Source organism: Setaria viridis, chromosome 6 (genome assembly GCF_005286985.2).
Source record: "Setaria viridis chromosome 6, Setaria_viridis_v4.0, whole genome shotgun sequence".
Lineage (NCBI taxonomy): Eukaryota > Viridiplantae > Streptophyta > Magnoliopsida > Poales > Poaceae > Setaria > Setaria viridis.
The window spans coordinates 19027066-19055050 of record NC_048268.2 but is presented as its reverse complement, the minus strand read 5'-3'; the positions used below and the strand labels follow the sequence as shown (position 1 = coordinate 19055050).

At 45.9% G+C, this 27985-nt stretch overlaps 1 protein-coding gene across 4 annotated transcripts; it reads left to right on the top strand.

Annotated features, from left to right (window-relative positions):
* The first annotated feature begins 1480 nt into the window (after positions 1 to 1480).
* Positions 1481 to 27985, top strand: LOC117862156 (ribonuclease E/G-like protein, chloroplastic). 4 transcript variants are annotated; one of them, XM_034745677.2, is made up of 14 exons: positions 1481 to 1783; positions 2075 to 2178; positions 3176 to 3357; positions 9498 to 9807; positions 9902 to 11094; positions 11554 to 11871; positions 11961 to 12002; positions 18253 to 18377; positions 22817 to 22964; positions 23697 to 23769; positions 24595 to 24707; positions 26465 to 26584; positions 27067 to 27222; positions 27326 to 27985. In XM_034745677.2, exons 1-14 carry the CDS (start codon positions 1620 to 1622, stop codon positions 27494 to 27496), a joined length of 3219 nt encoding a protein of 1072 aa, XP_034601568.1. In that variant the 5' UTR covers positions 1481 to 1619; the 3' UTR covers positions 27497 to 27985. The 4 variants fall into 4 exon arrangements, with proteins under 4 accessions (XP_034601568.1, XP_034601569.1, XP_072150504.1 ...); XM_034745678.2 differs by lacking the exon at positions 2075 to 2178 and having other exon boundaries at positions 1589 to 1783; XM_072294403.1 differs by lacking the exon at positions 1481 to 1783 and having other exon boundaries at positions 2155 to 2178; positions 3151 to 3357.

Genomic DNA, 27985 nt, shown 5'->3' with positions numbered 1-27985 from the left:
GTGAAAAGTCTATATGAACCTTATATACGTACATGGATTTCTAACTACGAAATAAGGACAATTTGTTACTATCTGACCCCTCTTATCAGATTTTTTGTCACTACCCCTGCTTGTGGCGTAGACATGGAGGGCAATATGGATTAGGAAGCCTACATGAGAGGTTAGTGGACGTAGCAAATGATGACGATAACTAGTGGCCAAGCTCAACAATTTAGGGCCTGAAGTGGCTTAGCAGACGCTAGCTGTGCATGGATAGGAGCAGTAAAGAAATGCAAATATGCAATAATCGACCGTCAAAAAAGTATAAGTGAATTTCACAAACCTACAAATATTTTGAGCTGTCAGTCACAGATTTCTAATATTTGTGCCCATTTCACAAACCCCACAACTATTTTGGGATACATTCTCACAAAACTACAACTTTGTGTTCAATTTCCATTCATTGTCAACAAGGTCCACATGTCAGCAATATGTTTATGACCAGCTGGGTGGGCTCAATTGTTCATGAGAGGGGAAAAAGTCATAAGTTATACTTTTGCAAGAAAGACTACCCAAAATACTAGTGAATTTTGTGAAATATGCACAAAGTGTGGCAAGTTTGTGACTATTGGTTCAAGATATTGGTAAGTTATTGAAATTTATTAAAAACCAAAATGAATATTAATTTGGAACGGTGGGAGTGGCTAGGAATAGTACAAAGCTAGTTTCTATTTTATGTGTAAGAGTGATCCTTTGCAATTAGGGATGCAGGCAGTGCAGGTTGTGGACACTCACAAACCGTCACTAACTGCCGCAACGATTTTTAGAGGGATATGCGGCTGCCACTAACCTGCAAGTGTTATTTGCATATGGCCTGTGGATTTGGTGGCTACGCCCACCAAGCAGCAAGTACCCGCTCACCGTTATCCAGTTGAAAACCTTGTCGGATGGCTAGTGGGTCAGCAACGGAGAAGCGATCAATCCCTGAATGCACAAGCAAATGAACTGGCCACAGTGGATGACAGTTCAGTACATCGGTGCTAGGGATTCCAATACGAGATGGCCACTATGAGGACCTTAAAAGGACGGATAAGCCATTAAACCAAGCCTAATGGAGATACCTCTTGATATGGTACGTAATTTTAATAATCTGTAATAAACATGGAGATGCCTACAGCTTTGAGAAGAACATGTGACTTCGCACCAGGATGTAATTTGAGCCATGACGGAGGATGAGCCATGCTGGAGGGGGGATACGGCAGCGGTGACGGCTGTCCCCTAAAACGCGAGAAGCAATAGAGCAGGCGTTAGTCGATTCATTAGTTACGTCCTTACGCATTGTGGTGGGTATTTGGTGGAGCGTTTGTGTGGGTTTTGTTAACGGCCCGCCCCGCCTTATAATATTCGGATTCGATTTGAAGGATTTTGCAGGAACATTCAGCTCATTAAAATATTACGGAAACACCCTTCTCTTATCCCCTCGCCTAAACCTCACAGCGCACCACCACTTCCCTTTCCCTCGCCCGGAACTCCTATCCAACCTTCACCCAAGCACCCAACCCGAAAGGGGGAGCGGAGCCGCAGAAGCGGCGGAGCCCCGAGCCCGCGGAGGAGGGGAGAAGGCCGACTGATGCGCTTCCATGGCCGCCCGCGCGCTGGGCCCGCTGCCTCCTCTCGGTAGCATGTGGGGACCCCCGCGCGCCGCCGCCGGCTCCCCCGCCATAGAGGCCTCCGCCGCGGCCGCTCATGCCGCACCGCGCGGCGGAGCCGCGGTCAGCTCGGCCCTGTCCGGCCTTCGCGGAAGGTACCATGCATTTCTGGCTTTGTTAGTGCTCTATCATTTGCTTTCTTTTTTCCAAGTACCAAGAATGCAATCTTTGTTTTTAATTTTGAGCTGCGGTGATCAAAAAGTGGAATTCGTGAGTTGTATATCCACTTATCTCTGCCTCTAAAGAATTCAGGTAGAATTTGTAGATACAGGCTCTTTGCCACAAGTGACCAGCATAAACAATGTCAATTTTGTTTGCTTAGAAAAATGATCCTATTGTTTTGTGTATGGTGACAACCTCTCAATCGGGATATCATCTTTTCCTAGGCCCTCCTTGTGTTCGGTGCAATTCATGGATGGTCTTAGAAGCAATATTCAAGCAGAAGTGAACTTGGCTCTTTCCCCAAAGGCTTCGATGTCTAATGGGAGTGGTAATTTCCGTTTTGTCGTTTGTGCCAAGGAACAATAGAAACTCATCAAGATTTTGTCTACCGATTGATGGCTTAGAATGCTGGAGATATTTCTTTTGGTTTTCCCTCACAGAAAATGAGATGTTCCTTTTGTTCTTTTTCAAGAATCATGAATGGTTGCATAAACATATTAAAGCACTAAGTAGAAGTTTATGTTTACAAACTAACTGTAAAATTCTAGTGAAGGCAGCTTTCATGATTTGTTGTTTGATGAGCTTTGTTGCGAATTTTATGGTGCGATGAGGCACAAAGCTAACCGTGCTTATGATTTTTTTGACCTATATATTTAGGCAAATAATATGTTCATTTTTCAAAAATACATCTTTTGATAGATTTTTTTGCACCTTGTCAGAAAATGGAGTTTCTCAGTTATGCAGGTCTACATACATTTCTTCTACGTATTTTAATGCAAAATTGTAAATTTTGTTGATGGAATGTTCATGTTGGCCAACAATAATGTTTCTCATTAGTTCACTGTCCTTTCTATCTTTGAAGGATCTAAGGAGTAAATATAGGGCAACTTACTTTTGGCTTTGGAGGGGAGAATAAACATAGTTTACAAAATAAAATTCTTATTTAATCATGTTGGACTTGAATTTGGAAAAATAAAAGAAAAACTGAAGACATCAGGTTTTATTTAGTATTTCAGCTTTAGTTTCACTATACAAGTTAGAAATTTTTGCTAAACAGTTTAGTCAGATTTATATTTTTGATTCTCAATGTAGACAACTTTTTTGCTCTCAGTGTACAAAGTCGTTCATCTCATAAATCAAATCAAGAATTTTTTTTACAAATTTAATTCAGTTTATCATACCAGTTTAATTTATTTAAGTTAAATGTATGCCTACAACTCTACAAGATTCAATGGAATTTACACCTAAAGGCTGAAATAACACTAATAGTGTAAGTTTAATTTTTTTCTGATGTTTGTAGTGTTTGGTGTTCATTTTTCAAACAGACGATTCGACCATAACCTGTAAAGGATTCTGTACAATAGCATGGAACCTGAAAGCTGATGTACAAGATGGTTACCTAATATTCATAACAGGAGACCCTGTTACCTTGGGCTGTTGGGAATCCAACATGGCTGTTCAGTTGGCTCCTGTTGAAAACGATAATATATGGACAGCTGAAATAAAGGTATTTCTTCTTTTAATAGTAAAATCATTTTTTGGAAATGCATCCCAACTTCCTTAAACTAACAGGATAAAATCCATTAATTCAGCATACTATTGTGTGGACAACAAATCATACGTCAATATTTCAAGAAGCATCCAAAGTTAATTATTTTAGCAAAGTCTTCATCTTTAGTTAATGTCACGTTTTTCTACCGATCTTTAAGACAGTTCGATATAGTTACCATGCCGTAGTTGTTCTTATGCTGTTGTCGCAATGGTAGTGTGGGAGAAATACCATCGGAGGAAGTTCATATGGCATGGCTTGAAGGAAATTAGTGTATTGGAAGTGGAAGATAGACGAGAGAATTTTGTGTTGAGAGGTGACTAAATTGTTTCTTGCTTGGAAAATGACCAAAATAGATGTTGGCTCTATTTATGTAGAGAAGTACCTAACACTGTTATAACAGAAAATAGCTGTAACACAACTTGAACTTATGGTAGGATACAAACTCAGCCAGTAAACAAACCTTTACTATCTGGACAGAACTCTTACTAATTTGTAATTCTGACTAACTTGTACTGCCCATTCTGGCACAAATATGTGTGATGCAGCGGTATGCTGCGTATACCTCTTGCATATCCTGAGGGGGGTAGATGTGTTGATAACCCCAGAGGGGGTAGATGTGTTGCATTTCTGTGTATTAACATGTTGCCTTAGATGAAATCTTAGTATTCTTTTATCCTGATTAAATATCCTCAGACAAGCACATATATTCGTTTCCCAAGGGAAGCTACAGTAATCCATCTTTTGGTGCATAGCTGGTATTTTATGCCAGCACCCAGCTGTTTAGTGTGACCTTAGTAAATCTTTGTATTCCAGTGTGGCCCTTTGACACACTGTATTTCAGCAGTACTTTAGTTTCTTATATATGCCACCATGTTTCTGGTGCTGGATAGCACATAAGACGAACCCTGCTACTATATTCTTCACCTTTTAATTGATGACATATTCACTAGCTATTCATGGGAACAATTCACTCAGCTACTTGCGGAAACAAGTTCATCCAATAAGGAAACATTTGATTCTCAAGACATAGATAGTAGACCAGTAAGTATATTTAGGTTTGCTTGGTGATTTTGATGAAACTGTAGAGAAGTAGATGGGGAAACACCACACACCCTAATGAGGGGGGGGGGGGTGTGACCTCTATTATATAGCCAATATGGCTTGGAGTACAAGGAATACAATCAAGTGTACATGGAAAGAATAAATACTTCCTAATACACATATATACTTTCTAATACCCACCCGCAGTTGTAGCGGGAGGATTACGGACGCAAAGACTGGATCTAAACTCAGTGAACAAAGGAGTCGGTAGGCCCTTCATCATGATGTCCGCGAACTAGTGAGAGGACGGCACATGGAGGACCCGGACCTCACCCAATGCCACCTTCTCACGGACGAAGTGGATGTCAATCTCAATGTGCTTTGTGCGCCGATGATGCATCGGGTTGGCTGTCATGTAGACAGCACTCATGTTGTCACAGTAGACAACAGTGGCCGAAGCAAGCAGGACATGAAGCTCCTAAAGAAGTTGGCGAAGCCATCAACACTCCGCCACAGCATGGGCCACAACCCTGTACTTCGCCTCAACACTGGAACGAGACACCGTGGTCTGGCGCTTGGAGGACCAAGACACCAGATTGTCGCCGAGGTAGACGCAGAAGCCGGAGGTGGAGCGTCGAGAGTCCGAGCAGCCAGCCCAGTCGGCGTCGAAGGCAGTTAGAGACTGAACATAGCCGGTGTCGATGTGAAGCCCGGAGGAGAGCGTGCCCTTCACATAGCGTAGGATGCGCTTGATCACGGCAAGGTGGGGCTCGCGCGGGTCATGCATGAAGAGGCACACCTGCTGAACCGCATACGTCAGGTTTAGGTCGAGTCAGAGTGAGGTACTGAAGAGCCCCATCAAGACTCCTATACTCAGAGCCATCCTTGAGCTTGGCGCCGTCGTGTGCTGAGAGCTTGGCATGAGTGTCAACAGGAGTCACTGTAGAGTGACACTCAGGCATGCCAGCACGCTGAAGAAGGTCTAGGGCGTATTGTTGCTGGGATAGGAACAAGCCTTAGGAGGAGCGCGTGACGGAGATGCCGAGGAAGTGGTGAAGGTCACCAAGGTTCGTCATGGCGAACTTGGAGTGGAGACGCCCCATGATGTGCTGGAGGAGAGTCAAGGACGAGGTGGTGAGGACGATGTCGTTTGCGTAGAGCAGCACGTACAAAGAGGGAGGTGTCGGAGGTGGAGGCGACGAAGCCGAGTTGTCGAAGGAAGGAGGCGAACCGCTAGTACCAAGCCCTCGGGGCCTGCTTCAGGCCATATAAGGACTTCTGCAGGAGACAGACGTGGTCTGGGGCGGCGGGGTCGACGAAGCCTGGAGGCTGCTGGCAGTAGACAGTCTCCACGAGGTGTCCGTGAAGAAAAATGTTCTTCACGTCCAGCTGATGGATCGGCCAGGCATAAGAAGTGGCGATGCTGAGGACGGTCTGTATGGTCGCCGGTTTGACAATCGGGCTGAAGGTCTCGTCGTAGTTGATGCCACGGCGCTAGGAGAAGCCACGAACCACCCAGCGTGCCTTGTGCCAGGCGAGGGACTCATTAGTGTGGAACTTATGCCGGAAGATCCACTTGCCCGACACGAAATTGGCGCCGAGTGGCCTCAGGACGAGGCGCTAGGTGTTGTTGTCGAGGAGGGCTTGGAACTCATCGACCATGGTCGCGCGCTAGTTGGCATCAGCCAAAGCATTGCGGTAGCTCGCCGGGAGTGAAAAAGGCGAAGGAGTCGTGGCCGTCAAGCCCCTGTAGTGCACCCGCTGGATGGCCCCAGTCACAGACCGAGTGACTGGGCGCAGTGGAGCAGAAGGTGGCGCCAAGGCGGGTGATAGGGGCGCCAGGGGCGTAGGGGGCGCTGGGGCCGCGGGCTATGGGGGCGCTAGAGGCGCAGGGTGTCACCGGGTGTAGTGTGGGGCAAGGGCGCCACCAGCGGGCCGGCGGGCGCCAGGCCGGTGCAAGGAGAGAGAGCCGGTTGGGGGCCCCCGAGGGAGGGAGAGGGGGGTGGCGCTCGAGGGGGCCGCGCCTGCGAAGCTGCTAGTGGATCTGGCGGGCGAGGAGGAGGACGGCGTCCCTCCCCGCCCGCCGAAGGAGCCTGGTACACGGCTGGGCCATGCACCAGTATGGCAGGGTCGTCGTCAGTGATTTCCTGCAAAACAACCAGTGAGGACTGTGGCTGCTCAACGTTCGAGGACGGAGCGACCGAGGTAGGAGTAGGAGCACCTGAGGGACTCGACAAGAGGAAGTGGAGCTGTGACAGGGGCGTGGGGTGGGAGGACAAGGGAAAAACAGACTCATCGAAGACAACATGGCGAGAAATAATGACTCGACGAGTGGACAAGTCAAGGTAGCGATACCCCTTGTGAGAGGAGGGATAACCAAGGAAGACATAGGCTGCGGAGCGAGGAGTAAGTTTGTGGCGTGCCGTGGCAGAAAGGTTAGGATAGCAAAGACAACCGAATAGACGCAAGTGAGAGTACTCAGAAAGCTAGGAATATAGGAGGCGGTAGGAAATATCATTCTGGACGGCGGAGCAGGGGTGCCTATTTAGAAGATAGGTGGCGGTGGCGAGTGCCTCAGCCTAGTATGGGGCGTCCATAGAAGAGTGAATCAGCAAGGTGTGAGTCACATTATTAAGAGTGCGGACACGTTGGGCTTTCCCATTCTGTGGAGAAGTATATGGACACGAAAGACGCAAGTGAATGCCCCGCGAAGCCAAGAAGGACGTGAGGGTCCTGATGATGAACTCGGTGCCATTATTAGTGCCATTATCAGCCTGAAGACTACGGACAGGCAGACCAAACTGTGTAGTGGTATACACACATAAATTAATAATGTGTGTGGACACGTCAGACTTGTGGACTAGGGGAAAGGTCCGGCAAAAATGAGAGTAGTCATCTAAAATGACTAGATAGTAGCGGTAACCAGAAATGCTAGCAACAGGAGACGTCTAGACATCACAATGAATAATCTGAAAAGGAGTAGTGCTGCGAGAACAGGAACTAGAAAAAGGTAACCGCACATGTTTGCCCAACTAACACGAATGACATAAAGTATGAGTCCCTTTATTACAAGCTATGGAGGAATTAAGTCTAAGAAGTGTCGATGGTGGCGGGACCCGGATGACCAAGACGAAGATGCCACAAGCTGGAGGAGGTGGTGAGGCCGGTGTGGGGAGCTGCTTGGCTGGCGGCAGGTGGGATGGTGTAAAGGTCGCCGGCACTATTGCACCGAAGAATCACGTGACTGGTCTGGATGTCCTTGACAGAAAAACCAAGAGCGTCAAATTCTAGTGCAGTTATTGTCCCTAGTAAACTGACAAATAGAAATCAGATTACGGACTAAAGAAGGAGCAATGAGGACATTATTTAGGTGGAACTGTGAAGTGGGGGTGGATAGGGTGGAGTTGCCACGGCACGTAATAGGGAGAGTCTGACCGTTGCCTACAGTGATGAAAGAATGAGAGGGAGGTAGGCGAGAGTGGAGTATACCATCAGACGATGCCATGTGGCCAGAGGCACCGAAGTCTACCACCCAGCCACCGTTCTGCAGGGCCATCTGGTTGAGGGCATCAACTAGACCGGCCTGATCCCACATCGGAGCCGCCGGGGGCACCTGGACAGGCGCCTGGAGAGGAATGTACGTAGTGTGTGCCTGGGGCGGCGGGCCTAGGAGTCCGGGGGCAGAGGCGCGCTAGCCGCCCTCGCCACCAAATCCATAGCCACCTACCTGATGCTGTGCGCCGTAGGGTCTAGTCCCTGGACTGAAGCAGAACCACGGATCGGAGGGGCGTGGCTGGCTGGCTTGCTGTCCACCATAAGCAGGCTGCTGGAACCGGCCGCCATCGCCCTTCCCGTTCCACTTCTTCTTGCCGCCGCCGCCGCCCTTCTTTTCGTTGAAGGCGCCGTCGCTGCTGCCCTGGACCGAACCAGAGGAGGAGCGGCACCCGCCCCGACAGGTAGAGGAGGAAGACGTCGAGCCAGTCGCGGCGAGTAGGGCGGTGGAGTTGGAGACCTTCTCGTTGGTGAGGCGAAGCTCCTTTAAGGCCAGCATGTCGCGGGCCTGGGCGAAGCTGGGGAAGCCAGCGGTGGAGTTGGCGATGTCGTCGGCGGTGTTGGAGTAGCGTGGGTTGAGGCTGCGGAGGAGATTCAGGACAAGCTAGGAGTCTTGAACGGGATGGCCGACGTCGCGGAGGGTGTCGGCGCGGGTCTTCATGCGCCGGTAGTACTCAGCGATGGAGGAGTCGCCCTACATCATGGAATGGAAGTCTTGGCTGAGGAAGATCGCCCTGGACTGCTCGTTGGCGCGGAAGAGTCCCTCGATGGCGGGCCAGAGATCCTAGACGGTCTGGTCGTCATCGGTCATGGCGAGGTCTAGGACGGAGTCGTCGACGGAGCCGAAGAACTAGGAGCGGACGTAGCAATCCGCTTGACCCTAGTCGGGGTCTTGGGGATAAGGCGCCACCGTGTCGTTGATGTGTGACTTGAGGCCGAACTTGCCGCACATAGACTTGAAGAAGGACGCCCACTTGGAGTAGGCAGAGGACTTCATCGTCAACGTCATGGGGACGTGGGACTTGATGGAGACGGTGGTGTAGGGGTGGATGACAGGCGGCGGCGCCGGGTACAGGAGGAAGCGCTGCCGTTGCCAGGCGCGTCGCCGGCAGGAGGAGCGCCGGGTGCCGTGGGAGCGCCGCTGGCAGGAGGCGTTGTGGGTTGGGCCAGCGGGGCCTGCAAGGAGCTGCCGGTGTTGTCAACGCCAGATCGGCGCTGCAGGAGAAGGGGCGCCGCCAGGGGGGGTCACGAGGCGCGAGAAAAAAAGGAGAGGCCCATGATCTAATCTCGTGATACCATGTAGAGAAGTAGATGGGAAAACAGGGGGGGTGACCTCTATTATATAGCCAATATGGCTTGGAGTACAAGGAATACAATCAAGTATACATGGAAAGAATAAATACTTCCTAATTCACATATATACTTCCTAATAGAAACTATTTCTGGAGCTCTTATTCCTTTTTTTATTGTCTTTTGGAGCATCACATTCTTGATTCTTTCAGGTGCCATATGGGGTGCACTTCAAATATAATTATTTTGTTCGAGAAGAAAAAGGTTCCTGTTCTGATATTATATGGAGGCCAGGTCCAGATTACTCCTTATCAATACCTTCAGTTGGCCGGAAAAAGCAGGTCATTGTTGTGAAAGATCTATGGATGAAAACCAGTGTGGCAGGTCTTCCTGCTCCTTCGTGGGGATCATGGCTGATGGAAGCTGGTTCTCTTGAAGGTGAATTTTTCGAGGGTGGAAATCATCAAAGCATTGTGGAAGCTCACTCTGCTAGGGATACAACAGATCAAGATTTATCTGTAGGTAATGTTGCACTACCACATCTTTTCACAAATAATAATTAATTATGGCTTCTTTAGTGGTGCTGAACACTTAAATGTTTCCAGTGGATTGGCAGGTGAGCATATTATATTGAAAATGGGGAATGGCACACCTTTACATTCAAAGCTGTTGTCAGAGAGTCTATCTACCAAAATGCACAATCGTATAACCGACAAACCAAATGCCAATAATATAAGCCAACATGGAAGGTATCAAGTTGTAGAGGAGCCATGGATTCTTGAATCTATTGCGGCTTCAAAGAAACCAGTTGCAAGAGTCAAAGATAAGAAAGGCAAAAAGAAGTTTTCCAATAATAAGCATGATTTTAGCAAAGCTAGTGAAAACGTGCCTCAAGAGGATCAGCCTGTTGAAGAGCCATGGTTATTTGAATCTATGGTGGAAGCAAATGAAACTATAGTTCATGCTGATGGAAAAATAGAAGCCAAGGATATTATCAGAAAGCTAAGGAAAATAGAAAAGCCTCCAGCACCTTTGGATGAGAATAAGCCCCCTACTTGTGAACCTTCATCAAGAGTTATACTTATTAACTCCTCTGTCTGCACTATGCAGAGAATTGCAGTATTAGAAGATGGGAAGCTAGTTGAACTCCTGCTGGAACCAATCAAGAACAATGTACAGTGTGATAGTATTTACTTAGGTATAGTAACAAAGCTTGTTCCTCATATGGGAGGAGCATTTGTAGATATTGGAATTTTAAGGCCTTCACTTATGAGCATAAAGCAAAACCGAGATCCTTTTGTGTATCCTCAAGTTGTAAAGAACAGTAGAGCAGATCCTGTTGATGATTCTTACTATAATGAAGATAACCTTCCAACTTATGACGAAGATGATGATATGAGTGATGATGAGTTTGCGGATGAAGAAACTCATGATGGCTCATCATCATTTCCAGTTGAGAATATTACAGATAATGAAGAAGGCATGGCTGATGCTAAAATAGACATTGTCGATAGTACTGAATTTGAAGGCATTTCTGGTTATGATGAAGACAAAGATGATGAAAATGATCACATGGAAGATGAATATAGTGAGGAAATACTGCAAGCAGATCAGTCAGAAATTTCCAATGATCTTAAGACTTTATCTTCAATTCAACATGCTTTGAGAGAATCTGATGACGACACAAATGGAAGCAGGTGGTCTCAAGTTCGCAAGGGCACTAAAATTATGGTTCAGGTTGTCAAGGAAGGATTAGGTTCAAAAGGTCCAACACTTAGTCCATTTCCGTGCCTGCGAAGCCGATTTTGGGTAAGGTGGTGGGGATAATTGCCTCCTGTTCTTCCATAATAAATTTGCTGTGCTTTGCAATCTTTTAGAATATGTAGTTGATAATTTCTGCACATGGTACAAATAATCTTTTAGATGATTTATACAATGACTATTGTAGTTGATTCCAAAATGGGATATGTAGATAATGTTTTCTGATTGTGACCTTGAAATGACGTTATGAATTAACCTTGTGAAATTATAAGTACTGAACAGATATATGACACTTTGATTTATGGTTTATGCATCAACTGGTATACATCACTATGCATGATCGGCTGAAATAGTCTTAAAAAGTATATTGTTTTCTTGATGTAACTATCAATAGATCAAGTATCATTTGCCTTTTACATTGCATTATGTTCCTGAAATAAGAAACAGCAACATTACTCGCAGGAAATTTTAGGATTAACTTCAGTGACATACTTTTTGATTTTCCAGATATTGGTTTCCCGTGGTAACAAAGTTGGAGTATCCAAAAAGATTACTGGTATAGAGCGCACCAGGTTAAAGGGAATAACAAAATTATTGCGACCTCCTGGATTTACATTGACAGCTCGTACAGTCGCTGCTGGTCATTCTTGGGAGGAATTGCAGAGGGACCTTGATGGCTTGCTATCTGCCTGGAAAGGAATAACGGAACATGCTCAATCTGCTGCCTTGGCTGCTGAGGAGGGAGTGGATGGTGCTGTTCCTGTAATGTTGCACAGAGCAAAGGGTCAGGCTCTATCTGTTGTTCAAGATGATTTTAATGAGAAGGTGAATTAATTCAGGATACAATATACTCAAAATTGGTTTGATATTTCAACCTAACCATGATCATTTTTTTTACTCTATTCTGCATTTAGGTGAAGAGACTGGTTGTGGATTCTCCTCGAACATATCATGAGGTAAGGAACTTGATGACGAAAATGGGTAAACACTCAAGTTATCTAAACAGAAACTGAGCCTAGCCTAGTTGGTGGGAGGTGTGTATGTAAACCCCCACCACTAAGGTTTTGGTGCTCTTTGGCTCGACTTTAGGTGCCCATTTCTTGTTATTTACATTGCCACCTAGTCATCCTAGGTTTATCATTTTTTTTCAACTTATTTAAAACTCATGAAGGAATATTTATTTACTTAGTTTCTCTTTTCTTTTTTTTGACTTGCATGCATGATTTATAATAAAAAGTATAACTCTGGAAACATGTCTATTTCTGATGTTAATATAGTTCTGCTACTTAATCATTATAACACTAACTGATTCATTTAAATTGGTTCTGATTGTTAGACATGTGTATGTGTTGTGTGCGTGTAGAGCCCTTGGCGTGTATGCCAGGGCTAAGGCCGTCTACTGCCGTGGCCCCCTGATTAGCATTAGGCAAGGATACCCCTGAGATTGGTTTTGTTTCTATAAACCTCTCTCAGGGGCTGCCTATATATTGTTGTTCCCATTGTATGACCTAATCAATCTATTATTGCACGCAATCTCTATTGCTGGTATCACGAGTTCGGGTTTCTCCCGTTCTTGCTTACGCAAACCTAGCGCTCCGCTGCTGGCGCTACTTTCTGCACGATCTCTTCGCGCCCAACCAGCGTGCCCCCGCCGGCGCTGCTAACCCCGCGCGCGTCCTTCACGCAGCGCACATGGTCGGCTCCCTGTCGCTCGCCACCGCCGAGCCCTCCGCCGCCACCGCCAAGCGCGACGCCGCGGAGGCTGAGGCCGCCAAACGCGCCGCCGATGAGCGCGTGGCTCGCAAGGAGGCGCGCGCTGCCGCACTCGCCCGCACCGTCAAGGTTGAGGAAGAGGCCACCGCCGCTGCGCAGGAGTGCGACGCCGCTGCTGCTCGCTTCCGTCGACGACAACTCTGCCGTCTCCGATCAGGCGCCCAATGACGCCCACCAGGCCATGCTGCTGCACGAAGCTGCTGCCGTCTTGAATCTGCACGCCCAAGCTGGTGCTGTGCAGAATATCTGGAGTGTCATCCCCGTCGTTCTCGACATCACCTCCGGCAACTACACACGGTGGCGTGAGCAGTTGCTCCTCACCGTCGGCAAGTACTCCCTGCAAGACCATGTCCTTCGTGATGTGCCCACTCTAGCCTCTCCATATTGGGGGCGCATGGATTGCGTCGTCCGGTCTTAGCTCTACGGCACCATCGCCAACAACCTCGTCAACGTTGTCATGTAGCGCGGCGAGCGCGGCGCCACCGCCTTTGCCACCTGGCTTGCCATTGAGACCCAGTTTCTTGGCAACCGGGAGATACGGGCCCTCTACCTCGACGCCCAGTTCTGGAACTTCGTCCAAGGCGATTCATCCATCATGGATTACTGCAGGCGCTTCAAGGGCATGGCGGACGCCCTTGGTGATCTTGGCGAGCAGGTCTCTAACCGCACCATCATCCTCAATATCATCCGCGGGCTCAACGAGACGTTTTCCGCGACATTAGGCGCATCCGCCCTCTCCGCACCTTCCTAGAGGCTCGCGATGACTTGCTCCTTGAGGAGCTCACGATGGCGAACCCTGCTTCGACTCCGTCTACGGCACTCTTCACTGGCACTAGCCCGTGCTTTCCTCCTCCTCGTGCGCCCCTGGTTCCTCCCACCAATCTGCTGGTCGGCCCAACAATAACTCCGGGGGCGACAAAGGGGGCAGCAGGGGAGGGAACTCCGGGTCCTCAGCAGCTCCTCCAAGCAGAAGTGGAGCAAACGCTGCGGCCAGCCGCACCAGGACGGTGGTGGCAAGGCCCCTGCCAGCCACAACTCCAAAGCCCAGGCTCCTGCTCCAGGCACGGCATAGGAGGCCGGTGGTCCCTGGCCCTCCTTCTGGAACCCGTGGATAGCCCAGCGCTCCCCTCCGGCCTGCCGCGCTTCCTCAGCAGGCTCTTTTGGCGTAGTAGCAGGCCTTCCTCGCTCAACAGCAGGCCCTGCACGCCCTGCAGCAGGCGCAACAGCACGGCCTCCAGGTGCCGCTCATGGGCCAGCATGCGCCCTACCTGGGGCAGCACCTCAGGTTCCTCCGGGTTTCTACCACCCCATGATGGGCCTGCCCTCTTCCTGGGATCAGCATTCCCTCGCCTCGACGTTCAGCACCATAACGCTCAACCAGCTGCAGGCACACGATTGGTATCTTGACTCAGGTGCCACCTCCCACATGACTTCAGACGTTGATACTCTTTCATATTCATCTTACCCGCGGTATCCTTTTCCTTCATCCATTGTTGTCGGTGACGGCTCCTTGCTTCCCGTCACGGCTACTGGCACAACACACCTTCCGGGTCCTTTATGTCTTCATAACGTTCTAGTTTCACCTAAGCTTATTAAGAATCTTATTTCTTATCGCCAGTTCACCTCTGATAACAATTGTTCTGTCGAATTTGATCCCGCTAGCTATTCTGTGAAGGATCTGGAGTCTCCGAGGCTGATCGTCAGGCGCAACAGCTCTGGGCCGCTATACCCCTTGTTCCTTCCTACTGCCCACGCCCTCGCTGCTATCTCCACCTCTTCAGTGTGGCATCGCCGTCTTGGTCATCCTGGTCATCAAGTTTTGTCCAAAGTCGCTTATGTAATTCCTTTTTGTAATAAAGAAGTAAGTCCCATTTGTCATGTGTGCCAGTTAGGGCGTCACACTAGCCTCCCCTTTCAGTCATCAGCATCTCGAGCGTCTTGCAATTTTGATCTCATACACTATGATTTGTGGACGTCTCCTGTTCTTAGTGTCTCTGGATACAAATACTATTTGCTCATTCTTGATGACTGCTCTCATTACTTGTGGACGTTTCCATTACACCTAAAATCCGACACGTTTGCGACTTTGACTAACTTTTTCTCCTATGTGCGTACTCAGTTTGGCGCCACTGTGAAAGCTGTTCAATGCGACAACAGCCGCGAGTTTGACAACTCTAGTACCCACAGTTTCTTCCTCACTCACGGTGTCCACCTGCTAATGTCCTACCCATACACCTTGTCCCAAAACGGCCGGGCCGAGCGCATGATTCGGAGCGTCAACAATGTTGTTCGCTCTCTCCTATTCCAGGCTAGTATGTCTCCTTATTGGGTTGAGTCGCTGCATACTGCCACACATCTGCTTAACATCTTGCCCACCAAAACACTTGGCTCCTCCACGCCACACATGGCTTTGTTTGACGCCCAACCTTCCTATGATCACCTTCGTGTTTTCGATTGCGCAAGCTATCCTAATCTTTCCGCTACTGCAGCCCACAAACTTGCTCCTCGTTCCACCTTGTGCGTTTTCCTTGGCTATTCTGCTCATCATAAAGGTTACCGCTATCTTGATCTCTCCTCCAACCGAGTCATCATCTCTCAGCATGTGGTGTTCGACGAGACTTCGTTTCCCTTTTTCCAGCAGCCATCGCCATCTGCTACTGAGGAGTTTGAGTTCTTATTGGAGCCTACTAATGTGGTGCTAGCACCTATCGGTTCAGCACCTCTTTTGTCATCTGCAAGTTTACCCCTAGGCGCACCTGCACTGCCACGTGCGGCTGTGCCTTTGCCCGGTGCCCCCGTACATCCATGTGCAGCTTCTGCTCCTTCGGTGGCCTCCACTCCGCCGCTGGACGCTACCCTGCAGCCGCCCGGTGTCAGCACCGGCTGCCTTGATGGTGCCCTCTCTGGCACACCTCCTGGCATCTCTTCTAGGCCCGCTGTGCCTGGCCTAGCCAGCACTGCTGGCTCGTCGGTCCCTGGCATGCCACCTGCTGCTGCGGGACACGCCCTCAGCCCCGGCTGGCCCCTCCAGCGGCACTGCTGGTAGCTCCGCTGCCCCTGCCGGCACTACTGCCTAGCAGGGGCGCCCCGTTGACTCCAGTCAGCCTCTCCAGGTCTACTCCCGCCGGCCCATCCATGCTCCGACCCGGATGTCGCCCTGAGGCCCGTAGGCTCCTACTCCGGCTCCCCTTCCTCGCGGTGCTCTTCCCGTGCGTCCTGTGACAAATCAGCATGTCATGATCACGCGCAGGAAGTTGGGATTTCGTGTGCTAGCGCTGTTCCACTCCACCCCGTTGTCGCTGTTGCCTCGCACCTACCGGAGCGGCCTCGCTGATCCAAATTGGCGTCGGGCTATGCAGGAGGAATTTGATGCGCTCCTGGCCAACAATTCGTGGGATCTCATTCCCCGTCCTGCTCGGGCCAATGTTGTGATCGGCAAATGGGTCTTTAAGCACAAGTTCAAGGCAGATGGTTCTCTGGATCGCTACAAGGCGTGTTGGGTGCTGCGAGGGTTTACCCAGCACCTAGGGATTGACTATGCTGAGACTTTCAGTCCCGTTGTGAAGCCCGCCACCGTCCACACAGTGCTCTCCTTGGCTTTCTCGCAGCTGGCCGATTCATCAGTTGGATGTGAGGAATGCCTTTCTTCATGGGACATTGTCAGAGATAGTTTATTGTGCTCAGCCTGCTAGCTTTGAGGATCCTGCTCGCTCTGATCATGTGTGTCGGCTTAATGAATCTCTTTATGGACTTAAGCAGGCACCCGTGCTTGGTACAGCCGTTTCGCCACCCACTTGTTGCAGCTTGGTTTTGTGGAGGCAAAGACTGACACTTCTTTGTTGTGTATCACCGCGGCGACGACACTATCTGTCTCCTCCTTTATGTGGATGACAGTTCTCACAGCGTCCTCGACACCTTTGCCCCGCCGTACTATTGATGCTTTGCAGCAGGAATTCTCCATGAAGGATCTTGGTGAGCTTCATCACTTTTTGGGTATGCATGTGCAGCGCTCTGGTGATGGCCTTCTGTTGTCCCAGCGCCAGTTTATGCTGGAGATTCTGGACTGTGCTGGTATGACCGATTGCAAGCCTTGTTCCACCCCGGTTGATACTAATCCGAAGCTGTCTGCTGCTGAAGGTGCTCCTCTTGTCAATGGCCCCAATTTTCGGAGTCTTGCTGGTGCTTTATAGTACCTCACCTTCACACGTCTAGATATTGCCTATGTTGTTCAGCAAGTATGCCTCCATATGCATGACCCGTGAGAGCTGCATCTTGCTGCTTTGAAGCGCATTCTTCGGTATATGTGTGGAACTCTTAACCTGGGCTTGCTCCTGCGACCATCTACTCAGTCTAATCTGCTTGTCTATTCCAACGCTGTTTGGGCTGGCTGCCCGGACACCCGCAAATCCACTTCTGGCTATGCCGTGTTTTTGGGTGATAATCTGATCTCCTGGCCTTCCAAGCGTCAGAATGCAGTCTCTCGCTCGAGTGCTGAGGCTAAGTATCGGGCGGTTGCCAATGCTGTTGCCGAGGTTTCTTGGTTGCGTCAACTTCTTGTTGAGCTGCATGTTCCTCTGCGCTGCACCGCCTTGGTTTATTGTGATAACATTAGCACTATCTACATGTCTTGGAACCCTGTTCAGCATCAGCACACCAAACATGTGGAGATTGATCTACACTTTGTTCATGAGCGAGTTGCCACCGGAGATGTCCGCGTCCTTCGTGTTCCGTCGAGCTCTCAGTACGCCGACATCTTCACCAAAGGCCTGCCTTCTTCGGTGTTCATGGAGTTCAAGTCCAGTCGAACGTTCAGGCTACCGACGATCAGACTGCAAGGGCGTGTTAGACATGTGTATGTGTTGTGTGCGTGTAGAGCCCTTGGTGTGTACCCAGGGCTAGGGCTGGCTACTGCCGTGGCCCCCTGATTAGTATTAGGCAAGGATACCCCTGGGATTGATTCTGTTTATATAAACCTCTCTCAGGGGCTGCCTATATATTGTTGTACCCATTGTATGACCTAATCAATCTATTATTCCACGCAATCTCTATTGCTTTCATTGATGATCTTTCTTTTCTTCCATTTTGGTTTTGTGGATTTCCTTCCTTCTCATCTTAGTTAAGTGTGTATAAAGGTGATGTTTTGGGCAATTGCCTGTGTTGTTCAGCTCAGTCATGCTTCTTTATATTCCCTTGATTTCTCTGGTATGGGTTAGAAAATGAAAGTAATGTGGGATGCCATTCAGAAAAAAAATTTCATATTTGAAATAGTTAGTATAATGAAGTACAATGAGTTGCACTATGTTTCAAGATACCGGGATTTGCTTGCTTGTCTATGCTAAATATTTAACCTGTTGGTTGCTGTGCACCGTGCATCCTTATACAGAAATAATTTCTTAAATCTGGTGAAACATGCACTTTTCTGTGTGTGTATAGGTTACAAGCTATCTCCAAGAAGTTGCACCTGAGCTCTGCAGTCGAGTTGATCTTTATGAGAAAAGAAAGCCTATATTTGATGAATACAACATTGAGAAGGAGATAGACAATATCCTTTGCAAAAGGTGCTATTTCATTGTTTCTATATTATTTCATAACTTCTGTTGATGCAACTTTTCTTGAGTAAGCACATCTACTAATGTAGGTCGAGCATCAAAAAATATTTATGGCCTTGGAAAAATAAGTTAGCAGTGTCCAGAATCAGCGACACATGGTTCTTTTAATGGGCTTTTTGTGGGCTTAATTTTTTATATTGGTTTTAAAAAATACTGACCTGAAGCACCTTCTTAATTTGGAAAAGCATGAGTCGATTGAATTATTAAGTTGGTTTCATCACTAAGATATTTGAGTTCTGAAGTATAATCAGCTGAGGCATAATCTGCTTGGTGCAAGGAAAAGTCAAATTTAGTTAAACAGGAAAGACAAATATGACGTTGATTAATGTTAAAAAATTAGTTTGCACAGGAAACTCTAAATCGATTAATATCATGGCGGACACACATATTTGAATACTCAACCAGAAGCTTACTTTTTATTACTATTTTTTTTCTCGAACACTCATGAGAGCTTCGTGTCATTTCATTAAAGAAGAAGAGAAATCATGTACAAACCACATAAACATATAAAATTCACACCACTGAAACAAAAGAAAAACAACCAAAGAAGGTCCTATAGGGGTTGTTTGGATCTCACGGATAAGGAGAACCAGCTTCTGTAAAACTAGATTTAAGCTAACAGCCGCTAAAACCTAGTTTGTTAACTCCAACAAACTCACGTGTAGATAAAACTAGTGTTCCACAAAACTAGGATTTCCAGTTTCACGAAAAACAAGAATACATCGTTTTTCACAAAACCACTATTCCGCATCATCGTTCTAAACTAGACATTGTATCTTTTTAATACTGTCTCACCAATGGAAAAAAAAAACCCAACCTGGAATTGGTCCTCGCCTCCTCGTTGTTCTCGGCACTGCTACAATCTTGCGTCGCCCACAGCTCCGTCACCAGCCATGGCCTTTGTAATCTCGGCCAGTCACTCGAGGCGGCGATGTTGCTCGTTGGTTCCATAGTGATATGTTGCTGCTTGGCTAGGCAAAGCAGGAACTGGTGCAGAGCGCCGCACTTGTAGATCACCGAAGTAGAGCTCGCCGGTGCTGCATGTGTGCTTGCCGGTGAATAATTGCTCCAGACGTATGACAGTGTTGCACGAGCCAAGAGAACTGGAGGGGGAGCAACAACAAGAATGTGGAAAGTATGATGGAGAGGTCCTCAGAACCTCAGCTTGTATTACATTTTTGCTCGATGTTGTTGGGTTGATGAAAATTGCGAAATGACAACCACTCTTCCAGGCTAAATCAAGACAGTGATATGAACCCGCTATTGTTCCCAATCTTTTGGTGAGTGGGGGATAACTCGATTTGGGGCGGATCCGATGTTGTGCTGCCCAACTACAACGACCAACAGGGTGCTGCGCCTTAGCGACAGTTACACCAGCTCCAATTTGTTGCTATTGATGCCGTGCAAAGAACAACCTTGAACCTGCAAGCAAATCGAAGAACAAGCAAGAACAAGTGGACAAGCAAATAATGTACAGACCTTTGGGGTTCTGAATCAAGCAAATCGGGTGGTCTAATCGACACACGCGTTTACAAGGAAGTAGCAGTAGCTAAACTTTCATCTAAACAAAAGCCAACTGTTCTTGGTGGCGGCTAAGGGGTATATCAACGTGGGAGGACGACCACCAGGGTGTTGGGGTCGTGCTCCAACCCTAGGACGCGTCCCTAATGGACCCAACTTGATACACGGCCCATCGGCCAAAATAGGGTGACACAGTACCATGGGCAGAAAACGTCTCTGTAACAAATCGACGATTGCAGCTGCCTCAGAAATGATATGGACATGAGTTCAGATCCATATGAAAGTAGACTTGATAAGGATTCCATGAAGTACTTGAACGCCCCAAGCCGAGTCAATATGCGACCGTAGTGACCGTCACAAGTTGGCGCTGTCCTGCAGTCCGAATCCAACTCCGAAACGTGTTGGATTTGATCTCTTTGTTTCCTTGGGCCAAAGTGACGTGGTGGCCTGGCGGGGAACGCTGGAATTCTTGGACTGAGTCCTCAATCAACTTCTTTGGACCTCCATGCCTTCCATATGTGTTTAACACTCTTTTTGATCCATGTATGTATTTCTGAAAATGACAATGAACACACATTATGGTGCAGCATCAATTCATCAAATGTATCAAATACAATCATGACAAAAAATTATTTCACCTTTGAATCAAAAGTTGCTAATGTGGTTGTATCCGAGCTGGTGATGTCCTCATCACACAGCGTTACCAATCTCATTTTTCAGTTTTCAAGAACCAAACAGAGCATTGTCAAAACACGCTAACCGAATAACTAACCTAAAACCAGTTTTTCTAAAAACCCTCTTAAAACTCATTTTCTCAAAGCTAGTTTTGTTTTTTGAGATCCAAACAACCACATAGTATACTATCTAGCCACTAGACCCTGGAGGTCCTTAGCGCCAGTAGTGCACCAGAACATGCCTGATCTGTCACAGCCCATACTACAGCCGCTACATTAGGATTGGTTCCATTGAAGACACAATTGTTCATGCGATTCCAAATCTCCCAGGCAACTAATATGATCAACGAATTAAACCACTTATTGAGTTGCTTGCCAACCTGTTTCAGAGCCTCTGTACCATCAGCTAGAGAAACTTGATATGTCTGACTGGGGAGGCACAGGCTGCAAACAAACTTGATGCAAGATGGTAAACCAAATTTGTATAGAAACCACACGTGGCACCAAAATAAGCTGGATGGTTTCCTTGGCTTGTTCACAAAGAGGGCAAGCTGCAGGATGTGGCAGGTTTGTTCAGTTCGACCGCGATTGTTCTAGCCACAAAAAGAACTTGAGCATAAAAGTGCCCATGAGCTCCAACTCTCTTCCAAGGAGCAAATTTCATTGAGCTCAGAAAGAATGCCTTGTAGGCTGATTTGCTTGAGTAAATCTCTGAGTTGGAGAGCACCCACTTTCCTCAACAAGTGCCTTGCCCACTGTCCTTTGATTAATAGCTCTTCTTGAGATCGGTTTGATGAAATTAGGGGCCAAGTCACTAATAGACTGGCCATGAAGCCATCGGTCTTTCCAAAATTTAGAGGGTGTTTGGTTTGAAGAATCACTCCATTCTAGATGAGGTGGTGCATCATGAGTCCATTCCTCATATTTGGTGGAATGACCCCATTCCTCATACTAGTACTAATTATTAGCCTGTGAGGAATGAAGTGGTGATGGATCAACTCATTCCATTCCACAAACCAAACAAGAAAGTGAGGAGTGAGAAGATGATGGACTACCTCATTCCTCAAACCAAACACCCTATTAGTGTTTGTGCCATCTCCCACCAGCACCACAATGGCAATTGCAAACAAAGCATGCACATTCAGGTGAACCTGAACTTATAGCCCAAGATTAAGCCATGCATATGCAAGTATGAACTATTTCGAATTGTGAAACTGTGAATGGATCATTAAATCATTTATAGTTTGTTTGATGGCACGTGCTACTCGGATAACAGTGCTGATTCTTGAGCTAATATGTGCAAAAAAACCTGACTACCGGGAGGGGCGCATTTATTAGATAAAAGGCTGATGTGGATTCTGCCCGCTGATCCGATGATTCATAAAAGCTCGATGGATTGCATGGCCCTCGTGCCCAAGGCCGTGGAGAACTTTTACTACTATAACCAATACCTTTTTAATCCTCATATTTGTGACTCTAGTTAGGTTTCATCTCTAGGCTCCCCGACTTGCTTTGGACTAAAAGGTTTGTTGTTGTTGTATAGTCTCAGATCGCTAAACTTAGGGATGTTGATTGCTTGTGGGTAATAACTGGTCCATTCAAATGTTCCCGAGTGCTTTACAAATGTTGGCTGTGTTTCAGAATCTCGAATATACTTTTGGTTAATGGGATAAGAACAGAAGTTGTGTGCGCACTAGTTGCATGTAGGTCCTATAGAACTAGTTTCAATTGAGGTTGCTGCAAATATGGTCTGCTTAAGAGTTATTTGACATTAGTGAACAAGACTATTATATTTCAAACCCAGCAGTCATTTTCTATGTTTTCTTTCTTGAACGATGACTGCATTTTCCAACTAGCAGAGTAGGTTGGAGTAGAGTGTCGATAAATTAGTTTGTGCTGCTGCCTATCTGCTAGGTGCAAACTTAGTCAAAAGTTCAAGTTTGTGTTTTCATAATTACTATGCATCATCTTGCATAAAATTAATGCTAGCTAGGTTTTGCCATTAGGGACTATGGTTTTGTTTTTGTTGCTTTAGGAAAAGAATATTAAATTGAAGACTGATATTGCAAAGCTGCTTGCAGTTCAAAATTCACTTTTAATTTAACTTTAGACTTTGAGTCTTGACCTTTACGCTATTGAAAGCTGTAAAGGAAGCAGTTTCTGTAATGTTGTGATTTTCTTTTCTCGATGCAGGGTACCGCTACAAAATGGTGGTTCTCTGGTCATAGAACAGACTGAAGCTCTTGTTTCAATTGATGTGAATGGTGGTCACAGTATGTTTGGTCAGGGAACATCCCAGGAAAAAGCTATTTTAGAAGTCAATCTTGAAGCTGCAAAACAAGTATGTGATGTATCTTGGAACTTTCTTGGGAAGTAGCCTACTTTACTGTTCCCAATTTGTTTTTTCAAGGACTCTTGTGTCATATTCACCTTAACCAATCTGGCATTTTGGTTCTGTTGCGTTTTTTTTTACATTTATCTATCTATTAAGAATTGCATATCAATATATCATAGTTCTTTGTTGTCCTGCAATTTTGCCTAACAATTATAACACATAAAGAATGCACCTCTGTTTTCTCTAGTCTATGGGAACCTTATGTTTTTATCATGAATATAAACTTGTTTGCTCTCATGAGCCGTTGATGTACCTTTAGTGCACACCACAAATTTGTGAAAACAGACCAGTATGATTCTTTTTAAAGGAAGGAACAGTTCATCCTATTGTTACACCAGACTCCCATGGCAACCAGTTCATAAACCAGACAGCTGTCCCAATGATTTAACTTCCATTCATTAAAATTTTAGATTCATATTGGACACACTGTCATGCTTCCAGTTTTAGGGCTGATGCTGACTCCAGTTCACAAAACCATGCTTCATACCTATTGTTTACAATGTTGAAGAATGATCAGTATCATTTGTAGATTTTACCAGCCAACATAGGTATTGTGTTTGGTAGAACATATTGAATTCCTTCTGGGATGCTTGTACAGAGTTGAAGCAGGACATATATTATAGTTTTTGAAATATATTTTAAATTATGAATAACCATAAAAAAAAATCATGAATGCAGATTGCCCGTGAGTTGCGCTTGAGGGATATTGGTGGTATTATTGTTGTGGATTTTATTGACATGACAGATGATTGTGAGTATGATTTCGGATACTACTCTGATAACTGATGCCTTGCAACTGAACTATCAAAGCTACTTTTTGAGCCATTTGTTTCTCTGTGCTTGCCTTTGTTGCCAATCTTCTAATATTTAAAATATTTAAATGTAGCTTACAAATATACCCCTTCCAATTCCAAATGTGTGTTGTTTTAGGTTGAATGAACTTTTACTGCCTTTCATTTATACTAGATTGGGAAAGATGACACACATATTTGTGAGGGTAGAAACACTTATTAGGCAAGGGCAAGGAAGGACAAAAAAATGGAAAATTGCCTATTAGTTAGAGAATAGTCGAGAAGGCTTATATGATCTACATTTGGAATCGGAGCGAGTGAGCTGTTCTAGTATCTATAAGCTAAATGCTGTTTCTTTTTAATACAATATAGTTTCATACTTGCCATGTAATATTTAGCTAAGTTTGGACATATTTTTAAAATTCTGTTCAATATCTTTCCCTACGAAAATATTTGGTATGTTCGACGAATTTTCTTTGCAACAATTAAGGGACAGTTTGGCTCGAATGTTGTGCACACTGGCTTCTTTCCCACTATGGTGCTTATTTTATAAAAGCCATGAATTGCAGAAGGCAACATGTTTAATTAGCATCACTAATAGAGGTTCTTAACAGCCAGTAATTTGTCATGTAGTTATTTTTTGCTTTGATCTTGCAATGCTTGATGATATTTTCTTGATTATGATTCCAAACTTCCATTTGTTTTTATGCTTTTAGATTCCTGATAATGATGCAGATTCTTTGTTGCTTCTCTTTTCTCCCTGACATTAATGTCATATTTTCCAGCAAACAAAAGGCTAGTCTATGAAGAAATGAAGAAAGCAGTGGAAAAGGATCGGTCAACAGTTGGTGTTTCAGAATTATCAAAACTTGGTTTGATGGAGATAACCAGAAAAAGGGTATGTGCATCAGCTGCATAAGTTGCATAATGCCATGTTCCTCCTTGGAGAAACTAGTGAACGTTACCTGCATCACTTGTGTCAGCCAGCTCACACTTACCTAGTTATAGGTTTTAGAGGCTATGGATTCTATTCTTCTTTTTTTCTCGAACTATGCAGGACATTAAGAGAGAAGAAAGTACAAAGAAAAGGGAAAGCCCCTATCCTTAGCACAGAACACCCCCAGAACACACACAACACAACGCAAAACACACAACCCACTATTAAGCTAGAACAAGTGCGCCGTTTAACAACAGAGCAAAACAAGACCCAGAACACCACGCCTAGGCGGCTGGTGCAAGCGACCTAGCCAGCAGTTCCCTAAGTTTAGAAGCCCCTGCCAAGCACCAAAGGGTGCTTTCATTTGTTATTTCCTGAAGGAGCAACTGAATGTTAGGTAGAGCGCCCTAAAAAACGCAGGAATTATGATGCTTCCAGATTTCCCATGCCACCAGTATGATGAGGGAATTTATTCCTTTCCGCAAAGCTTTTGGTGCTGCTCTGATGACTCGAACCCACCAAGCTGAAAAACTAGATGAATCAGCCGGCACATCAACGACCAAATTTAGAAGCAGAAAGATCAAAGACCAGATCTGCCGGGTAACATGCAAGATAACAATAGGTGTTGGGCTGTTTCTTGTGCCTGGTCACACAATGGGCAGGCAGCCGGGTGGTGCAGCCCCCCATTGCGAGCCGGTCAGCCATCCAAAGCCTCTGCTTAATGGCTAACTAGACAAAAAATTTGCAGCGTAAAGGAGCCCAGCTTCACCATATCCTCCTCCACGGGATAAACTTGATTGAGCCAACGAAGAAAGCTTCATATGCAGACTTGCTGGTATATGAACCAGTTGGGGTCAGCTTCCATCGATATTGGTCTGGGATGTCATGTTGTAAAACCACCCCATCCAACTGGTCCCAAAGTAGCAGGTACTCCATCAGGACCTCAACTGAAAGGGCTCCTCTAATATCTGACACCCAGCGCCTATTAAAAAGAGCTTGAGCAACTGTTCTTGTTTTGACCACTCTCTTCGGAATTGTTTGGAATAGATTGGGAGCTACTTCAGACATAGTCTTCCCATCCATCCATCTTCTGACCAGAACAGAACTGACTTGCCATTCCCAACCACTGAATCTAGTGCCATATTAAACATAGCTTGAGCTTTTTGTGGTACTTGGATATGTAGACCAGCCCAAGGCTGAGAAGGGTCAGTTTTTTGTGCCCAAAGCCATCTGATCTGTAAGGCCCAACCAAAGGACTCAAGGTTGTGGATGCCCAGCCCTCCATATTCAAGAGGACGCTGCACCTTCTCCCATGAAACCAAGCAGTTTCCCCCATTTGCTTGTTCCTGTCCTTTCCAAAGAAAACCGCGCCGTTTCTTGTCAATTGCTTTGATAACTCATTTGGGCAGGTCTATAGCAATCATGGATTCTATTCTTCATCCATAACAAGACTTCAATTCGATAATAGGTTTAGATGTATATGAGTGAGGGTCAGTAGCTAGAAGAACAAAGAAGCCAGTGTGCTTGGCTACCTATAATACATGCAATTTATCCTTGGCTCAGGGTTAAGAAAGGAATAATTTAATTTATCCGGAGCTGTTAATGGAACAATTAATACTTAGCACGCACCTAAAATAACTCTGTTTCTTCAATACTCTCACCACAAAAATAGTTGTTTTTTAATTTTAGTATTGAGATGGATTTATGTTATTTTTCAGGTTCGACCAAGTGTTACATTCATGATCAGTGAGCCTTGCACATGCTGCCATGGTACTGGTCGTGTAGAAGCTCTTGACACATCCTTTTCAAAGATAGAACGTGAAATATGTCGACGCCTTGTAAGTCCTATAGGGTTATCAAAATTTTCGTTTTCTTACCTGTGTCAGCAACAGTGTCACTTTCACCTACATACTGTCACTTTTGACAACACTAAGTAATTTTTGACTATTTACTAACTTATAAAATATTTATCATGTAAGATAAACATATGAGGTAGGTTTGATACAGTAGTACTATATTAATATTGCATATTTATTAGGTTTAAATATACATGAACTAAAATAAGCTGGTCAAAGTTTGAACAGTAGAGTCAATGGTGACAAGTATTTAAAATGGAGGGACCTACCTAGTAACACTCCCATTACTATTGCATGGCCATTTACGTAAAGGTCCAGATAACTCAAGGTTCACAAAATGTATAATACTCGACATAACTCAAGGTTCACAAAAAGTATAATACTCGACATAACCGCATGCTCATTCTTAGTTATGAATTGAGTCTAGACCTCATTGTTTTTCTGTTAATCTTTTCATGAACCAGGCTGCCTCTCGGCGAAAATCAGACCCTGAGAAACCAAAGTCATGGCCAAGATTTGTGCTTAGAGTGGATCATGAGATGTGCACATATTTGACATCGGGGAAGAAGACAAAACTAGGACTTCTGAGTAGCTCCCTCAAAGTGTGGATTTTATTGAAGGTAAAATTTTCTGCTGGTCCCTCTTCATCTATGAATTCTTATCACAGATCTCTTTATCTGTGGTAACAGTTGGAGGTATCTAACATTTGTAAATACGTTTCAGATCGCCAGAGGTTTCTCCCGTGGAGCTTTTGAATTGCTACCATACTCAGAGGAGAAGGAAAATGGTGAGGAGAAAGAAACATCATCAGAGTCACCACAGAAAGAGGGAAGCCCCAAACTCTCTGTGTTTCCTATCAAGAAGTGGATGAGCCGTGCAAAGCGAGCGAAGTGAACCTCTTAAAAACGTGACAATTTTATTGGCATGTGCCCTTCCGGGCTATTCACAGATTATAATAACAAGAGCAAAATCAAGAAGAGGGTGATGCATTTGATTCGCAGAGATCCCAGCATCAGATATCCAGATGACCCTCCTGAACAAATTACATTTGCAGTTTTTTTTCAGATCTGTGATGCAAAATATCTAGGTTTTAGGAAGGAAGAGTAGAATGAGTATTTTGGAGGGAAACTAGACTATCAGTATGCCAGGAGCAGGAGGCTCTGGGTTTAGGGGAGATCCTAGTGGCGTAGCTTTTCCATGCTTTAGAGCAGTTAACTTGCTAGAGGCGATCCCAATGATTTTTGTAATTCATTATCAAGACCCTTATTCAAACTTTTCCAGTAGGCGTGCAGTAGAAATGGATTCATTCTGACATCGGAAGGCCTGCCGTCTGCGGTAGGTCCGACCATACGCCATTTTCATTTAAAATTATGCTGAAGCTTA

Coding starts and splice junctions, on each gene's coding strand:
- LOC117862156 (XM_034745677.2), top strand. CDS start 1,620: ATGGCCGCCCGCGCGCTGGGCCCGCTGCCTCCTCTCGGTAGCATGTGG. Junction 3,358..9,497: donor TATGGACAGCTGAAATAAAG/GTATTTCTTCTT, acceptor TGATTCTTTCAG/GTGCCATATGGGGTGCACTT. Junction 22,965..23,696: donor ATCTTGAAGCTGCAAAACAA/GTATGTGATGTA, acceptor TCATGAATGCAG/ATTGCCCGTGAGTTGCGCTT.